Below are 17,854 nucleotides of genomic sequence, written 5' to 3' on the forward strand. Positions count from 1 at the left end.
TCCCTGTAGTCACTTGTACACAAATCATCAACTGTTATACCTCCCGGCTGGGCCTCATTCTGTGCACTCAGAACAAAATCTGTCTCCTATGTCTTTTTTCCTTCCCCTCCTCTCCTATCTTCAAGGCTTGGTGCGAACTCCTTCGCAAGGCCCTTGGGGTTCGTCTAGCCAGGTGGGGTTCGTCACCCTTTCATCTTTACCCCCAGACCACTGGGCTTGTGCCATTTTCGTGCCTTTTGTTTTATTCTCTCTTACCTCAGTGGTTGTGTCTGTCTCTGTGAAAGAAAACCCGTTAAAGAAAAAAATTATTCGTGACATTTGTTAGAGTGCGCATGGTCAGGAAGACTTTATTCAAGGGCGGGGGGCTGTCGTGATGGGTGCGAGGACCCCCGCAATGGGGTCTAGTTAGGCGGGAAAGATTGGGCTCAGCTCCAAGTACGGCATGGGAAAGTGGGAGTTTGTAGACAAAAACAGGGTGGGGGCGGTGGGTGGAAAATCACCAAGAGGAAACATCAGGAGTAAAGGGGATTCCGACCAAACCAGCCAAATAGGAATCTTGTGGAAGGTGGCCAGGTGATCAGACATCACCTGGAGGGTGGTGGGGGATGAGAAACCTGGTTAGATATCAAGGGTGATCATTATGGAGGACGGGGATTCTAGCTAAACTAATGTAGTAAGATTCCTGCTAAAAAACGACAATGCAGAGACAGACATGTATGTGAGTCCAAAAGTTGAGGCGTCGTTGAAAGAGTCGGGGGAGCCTAAGTGGACTTTGGTCAATGAGAGAATCCTGGTGACTCTTTCATGAAGTTGTGCCTTTCTTGGAGGTATTGTAGACAAGACCATGATTTGTTTATAGCTACACCAAACAATGCCTAATTCAGTGCTTTGGTCATAGTTTGCTTTTTTTTTTTTTCTTCCTCGCCAAATATTTGCTGAATGATTAAACAAACAAACAAACAAATAAGAAAGATCGGCCAGAATAAGTTGTCCAGTAACAACGGACTTCTTTCTTGAGAGTAGCATCATGCTTCATTGCTCGTAGAATTGATTAATATCAATCTGTATGCCGACAAATAATATTGTCTCCTTTATTTTTATGTACTGCATATGGTTACTTAAAACAACACTCACTGTGTGTATATACACATACATAGTATACATATGTATGGTGTATATGCATGTTATATATATATACGTATACATGTATATATAGTGTGTATGTGTGTGTTTCTCATGCTTTGTGTGTTTCTTGTTTCGTTTTTTTTTTTTTTATCTCTGGCCTGATAGCTTCAGAACAAGTATACACCATATTTGTACAATCACTTAAAACTCTGAGAGGCTCCATGGGGAAGGGACAGTGGGTCTGGACCACTGGGCCCCCAGTGCCTAGAACAGAACCCAGCAAATAGTAGAAGCACCGTAAATATTTGTTCCTGTTAAATTAAAGATGTTCAGGAATAAAGTCCTGCTCAAAGTCATCTTCCTTTCTATGATTTTGTTTGATCTCATTTTCTCTGTTTATTTTCCAGTTGAAAACGACCCACACTTCATCATTTACCTACCGAGAAATGAAAAGAATGTTTGTTTCAATATTGACTCGGCACCAGGAAAAATCCTCAACCTTGTTTCTGATCCAGAATTAGGTAAAATAAAAACATACCACATCCGAACGAAACAATGAGATCATTACCATGCTTCACTGTCGCTACCTGGGATTTCTTTCTTTCTTAACTGAATCGAAGTCCCGTACTTGGTAAACCCTGATAATTAGTGAGAAATAAATTATAAATATATGCCTAAGTGAACTACAATCGCCAAAAACCTGAGTGTAAACTGGCAGATCTTACTGTAATATAATTGATTTAAACTGCCGTCACACATGGTAATAAGGTGAGCGTTGCATAGGAAGAAATGTCAAATCCTGAAGCGAAATGGCTCACGGAGGGGGAAAAAAACCAAACAAACATGTGTTTTTCCATAGGGATTTTGGTCAATGGGCAGCTCACTGGTGCCAAGAAGCCCAAGAATGAAAAACTCAGAACCTATTTCGGAAAACTGGGGTTTTACTTCCAAAGTGAAGACATGAAAATAGAAATCAGCACCGAGACCATCACCCTGAGCCGGGGCTCCCGTACGTCCATCCTGTCCTGGTCGGACACTGCTCGCGTCATTAATCAGAGGCAAGTGTTGTCACGTCCGGATTCAGCCCCGCCCTCCACACGACTACGTACATAAATCCAGAGATCCGTGATATAAACTAGAACTTAACATTGTCATTTTAAATATGAAGACGCGCGCTTCAGAAAGGCTTTTGTTACCTACTCCCCCATTCCTGGCAACAGGGTCCACATCTTTTGATCACTGCGTGTCTCAGTGCCAGCCTACGGCCAGGCATGTCATAGTTACGCAGTAAATATGTGTCAGAAAAGTGAATGAATCCATCAAAACTCCACGGCCGGCTCCGTGTCAGACTGTGCCCAGAAACACAATGATTGTATCTTAGGAGTAATATTTTCCCATTATTATCTGTTAATTGTTTTAATTTTAATTTTAGAGAGAGCATGAGCAGGAGGAGGGCAGAGAGAGAGAGAGAGAGAGAGAGAGAGAGAGAGAGAGAGAATCTTAAGCAGGCTCCACGCTCAGTGGGGAGTCCAACGCAGGGCTTGATCTCACCCCACTGGGATCATGACCTGAGCCAAAATCAAGAGTTGGATGCTCAACCAACTGAGCCTCCCAGGCACCCCCCTGCTAATTGTTTTTATACAAACATATAAATTGACAGAATCCCAGAGCCGGGAGTGAAAACAACATTCTGTGGCAAAAACGTTGTGACGGACTTAGACCACTAGTGAGATTGTCCAGGGAGGGGTGGCCAGCTCGTGTCCGGGGTGGGAGGAATGACGTCCTGAACAGATGTTCTAGAAATGTTGACTCCATTTTGGCTTTCACACCAGGGTGCTCGTCTCTGTGAAGAAAGAGCAAACTGTGACCATCACCCTGAATAAAGACCTGTCCTTCTCTGTTTTACTCCACCGGGTTTGGAAGAAGCATCCGATCAACGTAGACTTTCTGGGGATCTACATTCCCCCCACAAACAAGTTTTCACCTAAAGCACATGGACTAATAGGTATGGTGTCCATCGACCATCAGGCAAAGTGGGGGGCCCCCTCTTGGTCTCGAGCAACTTTGGAGGTTGGAACTCGGACAGTGACAGGCGTGGACTCAAAAGACGGGTTGCAGCCATACTCTGTGCCCAGGGCTTGATTTGTAGAGGTGACTGAGCGAGGACGCAAAGGGGCCGATGCCATCGATGGAAACGTTTACCATCGCTCACGGTCTCCCCCTGGAAACGAGAGGCAGGGCTCGCCTCGCAGGGCCGCAGAGGAAGGCCAAGTTCTCATCAGGGAGCTAACGCGCAGGGCAAGGCCAGAGCCTCTATGGTGTTTCTGTGCAAAGATAAGACAGAGGAGGGGAGTTCTGGGCTGGCTAGCTTGAGTAATGTAGGTGGGCTTTGGGGTCCAGGGTGGTCTCCACTTACCTGGCACCTGGGCCTGGAATGATTCCATCTGGGCTGTGCAGGCCAGCTAGCGGAGGTCTAGCTCTGGGTGGTTAGCTTGCACGCGGCAGGCATGCTCCTGTCTGAGTCCTTTGCTGTCTTTCAGAATTGGGTAGGGAGGGGGCAGTCTCTCCCAGCCGGTCAGGGTTTTAAGATGTCAAATCATAATATACAGAAAGTAACAAACACGATTAATACAACCCTACGTTGCAGGGCAGGGTGACTGGGTTGTGCTACAGCCAAGACCATTTGCTGGTGCGGGTAATCCCAGACCCGGGATTTCATCATCACTAACTGGGAAAGTTAGAGAAATGTTTTCAATTTTTAAATTATACATTGAAGATTTTTTTTTTTGTAACTGAAGAGAGGTGAATTTTTTTTTTAATGTCTTTTTATTTTGAGAGAGCACGTGTGTGAGCTGGGGAGGGACAGAGAGAGAGGGAGAGAGAGAATCACAAGCAGGCCCCGTGTTATCAGCGCAAAGCCTGATGCAGGGCTTGATCTTACAAACCATGAGATCATGACATGAGCTGAAATCAGTTGGCTTAACCAAACTGAGCCACCCAGGCACCCCAACCTTCTAAGGAACAGTTCGGTTGAAGCATGTGACTATGACATCACAAACCTCGTTTCTACGATCTGAGCGGTGCTCACAGGTGCTCACCCGCACCCCTAGCCACAGGGCGTTCCACTCCACTTCTTGTCCAGTGGGTCAGCCTCGTGTGTAAAGTGACCGTGGGGTGAGCAGCCTTCCCTCTTGGGAAGGACCCATCCCTCCCATCGCTCTGCCCTTTCCCTCTTGGTATGTCTTTCGGCCCCAGAAATTCTAGAGGGAGACCAAAGTGCAGTTTGGATCCAATGATGATGAGGCTGTTGTTTTTGTTTGCCCGTGGATTCCACGTAAATCAGTCTGGACTTTGTGTCACTAGGCCAGTTCATGCATGAGCCAAAGATCCGGATCTTCAATGAGCGACCAGGGAAGGACCCCGAGAAGCCAGAGGCGAGCATGGAAGTGAAGGGACACAGGTTGACTGTCACCAGGTAGGCCTTGGATGCATATAGCAGCGACCCAGAGCGCTCCTACCGGGGTTAGAACAGAAATGAGCGAAGCAAGAAAAGCTATTTCAAGCGTTACTTATGTCCGACTTAACAGTTCATCAGGGAGAAACACACATGACATCTGTCTAAGGCCGCTGCAGGGACGCCAGCCTAACTGCAAATGGGGACCAGGTAGATAAGGAGGTGCCATAAAATGCCAAGAGAAATGAAGCCATTGGTCTCATCCTCTGCATTACAAGCCCTATGGTCACCAGTTGGCTTACTGAAAAAGCTGATCAAAGAAGGAAATCATACAAGTGCCTGTGAACCACAGTGCTAGAGAATATATATATTTTTTATTTTTCTTTTCTTTTTTTTTTTTTTTTTTTGAGATACAGAGAGAACCTGAGTAGGGGAGAGGGACGGAGGGAGAGAGAAAATCTTAAGCAGACTCCCTGCTCCGTGCAGAGCTCAATGCAGGGCTCAATCCCACGACCCTGGGATGATGACCTGAGCCAAAACCAAGAGTCGGATGCTCAACCAACTGAGCCTCCCAGGAGTCCCTGAATGTATAATTTTATATAAAACTGCAGCCTTCTTCTTGAGTATGAATCTACCAAATGCATTTTTGTGTAGCTTTTCTGACACAAACCATCTCTGCATGCTTTGTTCAAAGTGAGGATTCTATACTTGGAAAGCATCGTGAGTGTTTACATTCTTCTCAATCTTTTAAATTTCTCCCAGTCCTTTACAGCAGTCTCCCCTGTGACTGATATCATTTTAAAGCAGGTTTTTTTGTGGATTTTTTTGGCCTTTTTTATTATTTTTTTTACAAAGCAATCAACGTTGCTTTATAAGAAATGACTTTCTTTGCCCGCAAATGTCTTTGGCTTCCACATCAGTAAGTGATGACACTGCAGTAATAATTAAGCCATACATACCACCACAAAAATAGATTTTTGAAGTAAAATGATGCGCTCTTGGTGAGGTTCGGCTCACTGGAGACCAGTGAGTGACCTGTGGGCGTCGGTGAGCATGTTTGATAAGGAAATGGCGAGCACAGTAATAAGAGTAAAATAAGTTATCTAGGTTGGTAAACGCACACCTGCTATACTCTAATGACAAAGGCAACTGTCGGGCCTCCAGTTCATCTGTTGGAAGCACCTCAAAATACATAACTGAGACTGAGTTGACGGGGGCTTCGGGGTGGACGGGGTCATGCGCTTTCATCCGTATTTTAAAGCTCACTAGTGACAATAGGCCACACAGCTTTTTAAATCATCGGCTTCTTTGTCCTGTAAGTGGGAGCGTGGATTTCTCAGAAACAGCTGGCATCACCCTTAGACAGAACACTCACCCTCACAGTGAAGATTCATTCAGCAGGGGACGTGTGAGGTGAACCCACAGCGGCTCAGCATTTGGTTCCCGCTTTCTTTCCACTGGGACGTTAACTTTCCCGTGCTGGAAAAGTCTACATATTGGTCAGTCTCCAAAGGGTTATCTGAATTATCTAAGGATGCAGTGTTTGTTCTCTGTCCTTCCAACACCAAGCTCGAGAGAATGTTCTGTACAGCTTGGGGAGTGGGGGCAGGTGGGCGTGAGCAGATACGGCACCAGGAGGGGCATGATGAACAGCAAAGAAGCTTTGCAGATACGCAAGCTGGCCAAGTGTAACCATACTCACCATTTTCCCCGCAGAGGCCTACAGAAGGACTATCGAACAGATCGAGTGTTCGGAACAGAGGTTTCCTGTTGGTTCGTGCATAACAGCGGGAAAGGTTTCATCGACGGACATTACAAGGATTACTTTGTGCCTCAGCTTTATAGCTTTCTCCAAAGGCCTTAAAGATGTGTGGCTTTGGGAATGATACGTATATATGGCCCTTCCCTGCCCCCTTCCAGTAACCAGATGTCATGGTGGTTTAGAAAACCTGTTAATACAGCCGAAGAAAATAAATACTTTGCAAAGAAGATTCAGGATTTTGTCGAGTTTTCAGATGTTAAGACGCGTTAATCAGGGTCATGCAAAGGAAAAGCTGCTTTGGCCACTCGCGCTGGCATCCAGACGGAGCCCTCAACTTGGCATTTGCTGTGATGATTTCATTATTCTCGAGGGTCTGGTCTTCAGCCCTGTAGGCTGAGTATATTTTGATGCTATCAGGTACGTGGGATGTTCAATTATGAGAAGGTTATTTGGCGAACGTCAAGCAAGAACAGGGTAAGTTGCTTGATCTTGATTGTTTTGTGGCGGCAAAAGCCGTCACCAGTTGCTGGGATAGGCTTGCCACGGTCCCTGCGATGGCCCAGTGTGGTTGGCCAACATTTCCTCCACAGTGTTGGCCTCAGAGATCCTTTTTAGTCCGTGCAGACTGTGTAAGTCAGGGTGCTCTAGAGAAACACAACTATGCATATATATATATATATGGGGGGGGTGATTTATACAATAATTTGTTCACATCATTATAAAGGATGGTAGTTTCAAACCTGCAGGATGGGCTGACTGATGGGGCAGGAGATCTGGGGGAAGCCGGTTTTTGTTTGAAGGCCATTAGGCAGGAAAAATCCATGTTGCCGATGAAATCCAAAGGCAGGCAGCTAGAGAATTCCCTCTTACGGGGCGGGGGGGGGGGGGGGGGGGGGGTGTCATCCTTTTTGTCGTACTCAGGCCTTCAACTGGTTGGATGAGGCCCACTTAGGGAAGCCCACCTGTTTTACTCAGGCTATGACTTAAATGTAAATTTCATCCAAAACCAGCTTCATAGAAACACCCCAGATTGTGTCTGACTAACTCTGTGGGTACCCCATGGCCCGGCCAAGTTGACACCTATAATAAACCATCACAAGGCCTTAGTTCACTAACCTGTTTCTGTTCTCAAAGCTATCCTCCAGATAAGATATGATACAAATGGGTAGGTGTCTGCTTATTAAATTACGATCTCTCGTAACAGTCCTGCTTCCCTGATGGCATTCTAAGGTCACCTCGGAGATTTTGTTGTTCCCAAATTCTTTGCATATTTAAAATCGCTCAGGATGTTACCTCACACGGCTAACTTCACTTAGTGTTAATGTTACTATGAATTCTGAGACAATCATAGGTCCAAATTCTCTGGAAGTCACCCCTATGTGGCAACACGTTTCACACAGATTCAATGATCTTGAACACAGAGGCTTCCTGAGTATTCCTTATATACCTTTTGTTTGTATTTAAGCAATTCCTGAGAGTAATTTTAAATCTTATATGATTAGACTGCATTTTGAAATAAATTAACTAGCAAGCTATGTCCTCACAAAAGGCTGATGACATTTATAAGGCAGAATCAATACACAACAAATCGGACTTCATTATGTCTGCATTAATATAGTGGCTTTGGGTGATTTGGTGTAAATCTGGTTTGTTGTAAGTCTGTACTTTCCTTTGTTTATAACTTCCCTTTAAAAATCAATTTCTAGAATTAGGATATATTTTCAAAGGTCAAAGTGGTAAAATTGCACTTAAAAACTGTTTAAAGGTCCATTAAAAATTTTTTTTTAATGTTTCATTTTTGAGAGAGAGACAGAGACAGACAACAAGCAGGGGATAGGCAGAGAGAGAGAGAGGGAGACACAGAATCTGGAGCAGGCTTCAGGTTCCCAGCTGTCAGCACAGAGCCCGACGCGGGGCTCGAACCCACGAACCGCAAGATCATGACCTGAGCTGAAGTCGGACGTTTAACTGACAGAGCCACCCAGGCACCCCTACAGGTCCATTTTTATGAAGCTTTCTCTCCATAATTTGGTAAAAGTTATTTTTACTTTAGAAAGTACACAAAACTGCCTCTTTTTACACACTCAACCTGTATTTACAAAATCAAGTTTTTGTCTTTTGGTCTAATTGTAAAATAGTAAGGAAATGTGATATTTCTAGAATCCATAGGTAACCTCAGTGCCGAAGAGGTAAATGGCACTGCCTTTTAGTTTTATCTGTGGTACCTATGGTACATTAAAAGTCTACTCCAGGTTTTCCGTTTTCTACTTCAAAAATACTGATCTTAAAATGCTAATATGTAACACAAACTTCAAAAGTAGGTTCTTACACTTAACTCTGCTACTTGGCAAGAATTTAGACTTTAAAACTACTATCTTTAGATCTATGTTTAGTTTGATTCCTAGTATTTTACATGTGCTCTGTAGTTCTAAAAATAACAGTGAAGATCTTAGGCTGTATATTTATATGCAGGATGTTGAACAACACAGTTCTGTAAAACTAGATTTAAAGTCAAATCCATGTTATTCAATTATCAAAACTTTTATTAATAGCTGGCGTTTTGAATAAGGCAACTAAAATTGTATTAATGCTGTCCACGCGCCCCCATTGAGACCAGAAATATGCCTTCTCTATATAATTAATTTTGAGTTACAAATGGATACTCCATTTTGAATTTCAAAGGAAGGAACCAAATTACTAGGGATCAGTGGAAAGGAAGAGATTCTTCCACTGTTTACCTCTTGATTAGTTTCTGAAAGTATTGTGCTCTCAGCAATAAAGGAAAACAACCTGACAGTTACCTGTATTACGCTTGCTTATTCTTTGGAGCATTCTGCAACCCACTAGGGATTGATCAGAACGTAATTCTGTAGAGCGGAGTAGGTCGTCACCGTAAATCTCAGCTGGGGTGTCGCAGGGCCCCTATCTTCCAATCATCTTCAGGACTCCTGTAGCCTATCTTCAAAGCTTTTCATGAATACCAATCCGAATGGTTTCCCTTAAACCAAGCAAACATATACCTTACTGTCAGGGAAATGGGAGCCCATGCTTGAAGAAAAAAGAAAAGACTTACCTATTCCAAATAAATAATAATTAAAAAAAGGAAATTAAAGATTGTCTTGATGTGTAGTAAAAATGAAGCACGAATCAGGAGTTATTTTAGTATCTACTGGTGTGAGACCTTATGCAAACCATTCAACATGCTTTAAAGGATCGCTTAATACCATAAAAGGTGGCATTTTTCTCTTCAGCCTTATCCCAATTGAAAGAGAGAAAAGTCGCTTCAAAGACCCAGTGAGATCAGAGTAAAAGTTATCTGGCTGCCCGAATACATAAAAATGCTTAAATAATGCTTATGCGTGCTGAATACATAAAAATGCCGTAAGAATTTAGTGTTACTGTTCTTAACACTTCTTCACACCGGCCAAGTCTACGCTGGTGACTTTCTCTGGAATATCTATGTAAAAGAAAGAAAAATCAAGGATGCTTCCTTTTAATTGTATTAGCGGCTTAATATTTCTGAGAGCATTTCAGTCAAGCCAATAACCAACTTATCAATCAAGGCCGATTCATATTCTAATCCTGTGGTTCTCCTTTGGCAAAGTAGGCACCGAGGTGTATCCTGATTATCAGTTCATGGTCTCTTACCGAGGCCCAGCAAAGTTAAGGTGGATTGTTAAGTAGCTGTCCCAGATGGTCAAGTGTCTCTTTTTTGGCCAATCATTTCGTTTGAGTATCAGTTCTCTGACCACTGTCAATTCCTAGACAACACACATCTTGGGTCTATGCTTGCTTCTCACATTTAAATCTACAGCACATACTGCGACGGCTTACCTACCGGAGAACTCAGTAAATGTTTGTTCAATGAATTTACTCAAGTATGACAGGAAAAACAGACAGGCAGAAGTAGGCAAGGAAAGGCAGAAAGGAAGGCAGTAGGAGTCAGTGGCATTCCCAATGAAAACTCAGGGAATTTGACTTCCCAAGACACGATTACCAATAATTTGATAGGACCTCAAGCAAAATGATGAAAAACAGCTATCTAAAAAATGAGAAGACAGGGGCGCCTGGGTGGCTCAGTCGGTTAAGTATCTGACTTCGGCATGGGTCACGATCACGCGATCCGTGAGTTCAAGTCCCACGTCGGGCTCTGTGCTGACAGCTTGGAGCCTGGAACCTGCTTCGGATTCTGGATCTCCTTCTCTCTGCCCCCCCCCCCCACTCTCTCTCTCTCTCAAAAGTAAATAAGCATTAAAACAAAATTTTAAGTGAAAATAAAAAATAAAAATAAAAGATGAGAAGACAAGCCATGCTCCGGGAGACAATATTGGCAAAAGACGTACCTGATGAAGAACTATCATCCAAAATACACAAGGAACTCTTTAAACCCAACAATAAGAGAATGAACAACCCCATTAAAAAATGAACGAAAGACTTGAATGGGCACCTCACCACAGATACACAGATGGCAAATAGACACACGAAGAGATGCTTGACGTCAGGTCGCCAGGGAAATGCCGATTAAAATAAGGAGATGCCACTACACACTTATCAGAAGGGCCAAGATTCAAAACACCGACACCACAAAATGCCAGTGAGGATGCGAGCGACAGGAACACTCAGTCCTTGGTGGCAGGAATGCAAAATGGCGCAGCCACTTGGAAGATCATTTGGCAGTCTCTTACAAAACCAAACATACCCTCCCCTTACCATCCAGCAACTGCACTCCTTGGCATCTACTCTGAGCTGAAAACATGTCCACATAAAAAATAGGCACGGATGTTGTTAACGGCTTGATTCGTAATTGACCAAATCCAGAAGCAACCAAGATGTCCTTCAGTAGGGGACTGGATGGATTGTGGCACATCCAGACAGAGACGTATTGCTTGGCGCTGAAAAGAAATGAGCTATCGAGCCATGAGAAGGCATGGAGAGGCCTTAAGAGCATGTGACTAAGTGAAGGAAGCCAATCTGGAAAGCTTACATACTATACGATTCCAACTGTATGACATTATGGAGAAGGCAAAGATACGGAGCCAGAAAAAGAAAAAAAAAATGTCAGTGGTTGCCAAGGGGTTGAGCTGTGGGGGGAGAGGGACGAACAGGGAGGACACAGAGGATTTTTAGCCTGGTGAAGCTGTTCTGTATGATGATACTGTACTGGTGAATACATTTCATTTCGTTACCAACTTGCCCAAACCCATAGAATGGGACACCGCCAAGAGTGACCCTACCCTAAACTATGGACTTTGGATGATGACGATGTGTTCATCATTATCATAGGTTCATTGTAACAAACGTACCACTTTGCTCGGGGATGTGGGTGGTGAGGCAGGCGGTGTGTGTGGGGACAGGAGATCTATGGGCAATCTCTGTACCCTCTGCTCCATTTCGCCGTGAGCTTAAAACTGTTGTTAAAAAAAAAAAGTCTATGTAAACAAAAGTAGCTTGTGATGCTTTAAGAAAGGGAAAAAAAAAAAAACCATAGAAAACTTGACGTTAGGTATCTGAAGTCACCGTGGAGAACATAAAACACTACCGGCCTCTAAGAACTTCCGGGGGAGGGGGGGGGGGGAGATAAAGGCCCTGTCGTCTAGAGTCGTATTTTTGTGCTTTGGATTTTTAAATGCTAAATTTAACATCCGTTACGCTACTTTGTTTCATTCTGGGATAACTTCAGGAAGATGTTGGGGAAAAGAATCAGAAAGTGGGAGGTAGGGATGGAACATTTTTTCCTACGGAGGTTGACACCGAATTTACAGGTTGGCGGTGGGGGGGGGATGGGGGGGAGAATCTCATCAAGGTTGACTTACCTGTTCTGACCAGGGAGACCCATTCTCCCTAACGAAATTCTTCAGGCCAGATTAACACCAGGCGGGGCCACAGATGCGTGACTCCCCGTCTGACACGTCCTGTGTATTTTCTGCAGTTCTCACAACAACCCTGCAGGGACACATTTTTTTTTTTTTTTTGATAATTTGTACATTAAAAACATTCTAAGATTACACAGCTGGTGAACAGAACAGCCAACATTCAATTTGAAGCCTGCTCAACTCCAACACCCGGTTCCTTTCCACGTTCCTGTGCTGTCCAGTTAGTTCAGAAACACTTGAACTCATCCCGGAAGAACAGAGCTGGCAAAGCTACTGACATCGCCCCGTTACTGCATCTCGTGCTGCCGTCATCTTCCGGTTCTGTTCGCGGGCGGGTCCTCCCGCCTTCTGACGACAGAATTGATCAGCAATCCCTGATGCTAAGTCCGAGAGAGACGGCCTGGGGGCTGGCGAACCACCCAGGTCTGGCCCATCTCAATATTTCCACCCTTGCCCGTGGAGTGATTTGTCCCGGCCTCAGTTCCAGTCTTCTGTCTGAACCGGGGGAGAAGGGGGAGACAGGAGGCCGGGAACGCTGGCGGTCATCTTGCTGTCGAGAGGGGCTGAGAGCACGGCCGACACAGGCCAAGCCGGGGCCGCGGGAGCCAGGCCCGACCAGGCTGTTCGCACCCTGGACCCCACTGCAAGCCCGCATCTGCTCCTTCTGTCGCATGAGCCATCAATTTATTTATTAAAAAAAATATGCATATATATATACATACACATATACATATATATACATATATATACACGTATATATGTATATTTTTTACATAACCCAAGTATTCGCTGAGTTTCCTGTCTTCTGCATCCCTAAATAATACACTGATCTATTATTTAAAAATGTACAGTTCAACACTGTCAATGGGATTGTAAAATGGTACAGTCACTTTGGAACAGGCTGGGAGTTCCTCAGAATGTTAAACATGGTAGGGGTGCCCCGGCGGGGGGGTGGGGGGGGGGCTCAGTCGGTTGAGCGTCCGACTTCGGCTCAGGTCATGACTTCACAGCTTGTGAGTTCGAGCCCAGCATCGGGCTCTGTGCTGACAGCTTAGAGCGTGGAGCCTGCTTCGGATTCTGTGTCTCCCTCTCTCTCTGCCCCTCCCCTGCTCACACCCTGTCTCTCTCTGTCTCTCTCTCTCTCTCAAATATAAAGAAACATCATCCCATGACTTACAGTCAGGCTCTGCAGCTCCGTTCTAGGCACTGAAAACGTATGAACACGTGTCCACAGAACATCGTGCGCACGAATGTTCACAGCAGCATTACTCCTAAGAGCCCCAAAGCAGACACGACCAGGATGTCCGTCAACTGACAAACGGATTTTGACGCTGTGGTGTACCCATACGGTGGACTATTGCTCAGCAATAAAAAGGAGGGAAGCACTGGTACACGCTACAACATGGGTGCACGTTGCAAACACAATGCTCCACGGAAGAAGCGACTCGTAAAAAGACCACCTGTTGTTACGATTCCACTGATATGAAACGTCCAGGACGGGCAAGTCCCCGAGACCGAAAGTAGACCAGTGGTTGCCAGGGGCTGGGGAAAGTGGGAGGACAGGGAGAGACCACGGGCACAGGGTTTCCTTCTGCGGCGATGACAATGCTCTAAGAGTAAATAGTGATGATGGGTGCACATCTCTGTACGTATACTAAAAGCCACCGAACTGTACATGATATCGTGCGTGAACTCTATCTCAATAAAGCCGGGACTCTATAGTCTGACTTTTTAAAGTGTAATTAGATTTATAGTTCAACGTTACCACTGCAACTATAGAGTATATGAAGGATTTCCTCTACACGATTCTAAATTGTCTTATATAAAACACTTTACGATAACATTCTTTTAATGAAGATAAAAAATCTTTAAGGCAATATTACAAAGGAAACCAAACCAGTAAACACAAAATTACATTGTTTTGATACTTCATGAGACATAATTCGATTTGTCTATAAGCTTAGCTGAACAACTATACAGTAATATTTAAATAAATCCATTTGCTTTATACAAAAGAAACACCCTAACACAGTAGAGTCTTATAATGCCTTGGTGAACACCAATTTGATGCTTTAGGATTTTAATGTGTTAACAAATTTTCAAACTCAGGCAAGTTTAGAAATGTCTTCATATTGAATTCCTTCGACTCTGCGTCCTTTTAAAGGGCCCTACAAATTAAAATGATTGAAGAAAAGATTAAAAACACACATATACTTACAAGACAAGAAAATGACACCACACTTAAAGATCCAAATTTGTCTCTCCCATACCCCTACAATACCGTTACGGCAGCTAACATTTCCGTACGACTGTGACTTTTAAAATATTCTACGGCCTTCTCATTAGGAAGCGCCACGGTTTCTTCGACGACGTGTGAAATGTGCTATCCCTACACGTTGCGGCAGGCACCTGCTGGCTGTTCCGTATCTCCTCTCCTCCCTGGACACTTTCCCTGGCTCCCCGTGGGGTGAGGTACGGACATGAGATGGAGCTCCGGCCGCAGAGGTGAACTGAAGTGACGCGGGCCACCTCCAGGCCAGGCCACGCTGCCCGCACGTGCGGCCCAGCATGCTCGGCCTTGGCCTGTCTGAAGCACAAGAGCACGCTAAGTATGAAAGTCACTCGGTGAAGGTGACGGAGACACGAGCTGGAAAAACGCCGGGCTCCTCACAAATCGCCCCTTGGAAAAGAGCTGCTCCTGGGGCGCCTGGGCGGCTCAGTCGGTTGAGCGTCTGACTTTGGCTCGGGTCGTGATCTCGCGGTCCGTGAGTTCAAGCCCCGCGTCGGGCTCTGGGCTGACAGCTCGGAGCCTACAACCTGCTTCGGATTTTGTGTCTCCCCCTCTCTCTGACCCTCCCCAGTTCATGCTCTGCCTCTCTCTGTCTCAAAAATAAACAAACATTTAAAAAAAAATTTTTTTTTTTATGGGGCGCCTGGGTGGCGCAGTCGGTTAAGCGTCCGACTTCAGCCAGGTCACGATCTCGCTGTTGCTGAGTTCGAGCCCCGCGTTGGGCTCTGGGCTGATGGCTCAGAGCCTGGAGCCTGTTTCCGATTCTGTGTCTCCCTCTCTCCCTGCCCCTCCCCCGTTCATGCTCTGTCTCTCTCTGTCCCAAAAATAAATAAACGTTGAAAAAAAAAATAAATTTAAAAAAATAAAAATAAAAATAAAATTTTTTTTAAATGATGATGATGATAATGACTCTAACCTTGAAGTGAGATTTTCACGTTGTTTGTGAAGAATCACACCTTCCCTTAACAATGCTTTTAAAAATGCTATTCTTTTTAACATATAATAATGACTGTATTCAATGGAAACAAGTTCCCAAATAAAGCATGACTCAGGTTGCCTCTTTCATTATCAAGTGTGAAGGCCCACGGTCAGGTAGGCTTTTATGAGAAGAACACAAAATCGGGGAGTAAGAAGGGAGCCGCTCATTTGGTCAGCTAGGCAAACAGCTGGGCTAAAAGGCTGAGACTTTCTGAATAACTCGTCAGCTATTTAAAAATCTGCCTAATAAACGAGTAAATTTCAAAGACTTTGATACTGATGCTATAATTGAAGATGTCGGAAGGGATAAAAACAGCAGGAGAAATCACTCGGGAAGTTTGTGTGTTGCACGGCAACGACTTGAAGCAATTGTGGGGACGTACACAAGTGCACACACGCACACACAAACACATTTCTTTTAAATGGGGCGGGGCAGGCTGCCAAAGGAAAAACAATACACAGGTTTCTTGGAAAAGTACCTGCCGCTTCACAGTCAGCCAGCCTCTTGTGGGCACGCCTCCTAGTCCTACCCCAGCCCAGCTCTTTAAGCCACGCAAGCTCAGAAGGAAGGCCCAAGTGGGGTCACGGCGAGGGGGGAAAGAAACGACTCTGTGAAAACCACAGACTAGCCCGAAGGTATCTGCATGGAACCCAGAAAGCCCTCAGTGCTAATTAGTTGTTTTGCATCTCCCTGAGATGAAAACACGAGTTGAGGCGGGATCTAAATTGGATGCTACTATGAATTTAAAAAGTGCAGGAAAATCCTTTCCAAGGAAATGCTAGATGTTCCATGACCTTATGCTGCCTGAGTCAGAGAGAAAAACGGAGTTAAAAAACAAAACAAAACAAAACTCAATCTATTAATTTAGTCAGATGGAGAACTTTCTCAGTAACAGAGAGATTCCTCTTCCTTTTCTTCCCTTCTAGTTTGTGTCAGTCACAGTTGCTGAATTCGTGTAGACAAGAGACCGGGAAAAAATGCTCCATTTACTTAAATGTGGTTTCTCTCAAATAAGGACCCACCTGATTTTCTGGAACGCAGTCCAGAGACGGGTCTAGATGCCTCCGACCCCCTTCAGGTAACACATGAAAGTGGGCAGTTACACGCCCGAGTCCTGGAAAGCACTCAGGACGGTCACCAGACTCTCCGAGGGGTCTCTTATCCCACCTCCCACATGCTGATGCTTCCTACACTGGGTGTGAAAACGGATTTCACTTGGAGAATCCCCGCCCCATCATTCAGAGTTCCAAAACGCATTAGGCCGTGACGGAAAAGCCTGTTTCAGGCCCTTCCTTCCCTCAGGAGACATCTCAGGCCTCACTGGGGTGCCCACAGACTGTCAGTGAGCCATCCAGTCTACTTCAGTCAACAACTTGACCTGTACATCAGATTTCCAGAAATTACTTTACTGATCTCTGCTACCTTTTAATCCTTTATGAGAGAAAGGAAGGACTATTTAAAATAGTGATCTCTGGGGGTGCCTGGGTGGCTCAGTCGGTTAAGCGCCCGACTTCGGATCGGGTCATGATCTCACGGCTTGTGAGTTCGAGCCCCGCGTCGGGCTCTGTACTGACAGCTCAGAGCCTGGAGCCTCTTCAGATTCTGTGTCTTTCTCTCTCTCTCTGCCCCTCTCCCGCTCACACTCTGTCTCTCTCTGTCAATCAAAAATGAATAAACATTAAAAAAAAATGTATGGGAATGCAAGTTGGTGTAGCCACTCTGGAAAACAGTATGGAGGTTCCTCAAAAAACTAAAAATAGAACTACCCTACGACCTAGCAATTGCACTACTAGGCATTTATCCAAGGGATACAGGTATGCTGTTTCGAGGGGACACAGGCACCCCCATGTTTATAGCAGCACTATCAACAATAGCCAAAGTATGGAAAGAGCCCCAATGTCCATCGATGGGTGAATGGAAAAGAAGATGTGGTATATGTATACAATGGAGTATTACTCGGCAATCAAAATGAATGAAACCTTGCCATTTGCAACTACGTGGATGGAACTGAAGGGTATTATGCTAAGTGAAATTAGTCAGAGAAAGACAAAAACCATATGACTTCACTCCTATGAGGACTTTAAGAGACAAAACAAATGAACATAAGGGAAGGGAAACAAAAATAATATAAAAACAGGGAGGGGGACAAAACAGAAGAGACTCATAAATATGGAGAACAAACTGAGGGTTACTGGAGGGGTTGTGGGAGGGGGGATGGGCTAAATGGGTAAGGGGCACTAAGGAATCTACTCCTGAAATCATTGTTGCACTATATGCTAACTAATTTGGATGTAAATTTAAAAAAATTAAAAATTAAATTAAAAAAAAACCTTAAAATAGTGATCTCTGGGCTTTTCCCGTCATTAATTCT

General features: G+C 44.7%; 2 protein-coding genes across 3 annotated transcripts in view; one reads left to right on the plus strand and one right to left on the minus strand.

The window, feature by feature from the left end:
* Nucleotides 1-6,570, plus strand: part of ITIH2 (inter-alpha-trypsin inhibitor heavy chain 2) — a 38,310-nt gene extending 31,740 nt beyond the window's left edge. Inside the window, exons 17-21 of the mRNA XM_043561581.1 lie at nt 1,533-1,646; nt 1,985-2,183; nt 2,958-3,130; nt 4,489-4,600; nt 6,296-6,570. Coding sequence (XP_043417516.1) covers nt 1,533-1,646; nt 1,985-2,183; nt 2,958-3,130; nt 4,489-4,600; nt 6,296-6,443 — 746 coding nt within the window. The 3' untranslated portion in view covers nt 6,444-6,570. The remainder of the gene's footprint in view (nt 1-1,532; nt 1,647-1,984; nt 2,184-2,957; nt 3,131-4,488; nt 4,601-6,295) is intronic.
* Nucleotides 6,571-14,045: 7,475 nt separating this feature from the next.
* Nucleotides 14,046-17,854, minus strand: part of KIN (Kin17 DNA and RNA binding protein) — a 35,679-nt gene continuing 31,870 nt past the window's right edge. For both annotated transcript variants that reach the window (XM_043564725.1, XM_043564724.1), the window contains one exon: nt 14,046-14,382. In XM_043564725.1, coding sequence (XP_043420660.1) covers nt 14,320-14,382 — 63 coding nt within the window. In that variant the 3' untranslated portion in view covers nt 14,046-14,319. The remainder of the gene's footprint in view (nt 14,383-17,854) is intronic.

Source organism: Prionailurus bengalensis, chromosome B4, assembly GCF_016509475.1.
Source record: "Prionailurus bengalensis isolate Pbe53 chromosome B4, Fcat_Pben_1.1_paternal_pri, whole genome shotgun sequence".
Lineage (NCBI taxonomy): Eukaryota > Metazoa > Chordata > Mammalia > Carnivora > Felidae > Prionailurus > Prionailurus bengalensis.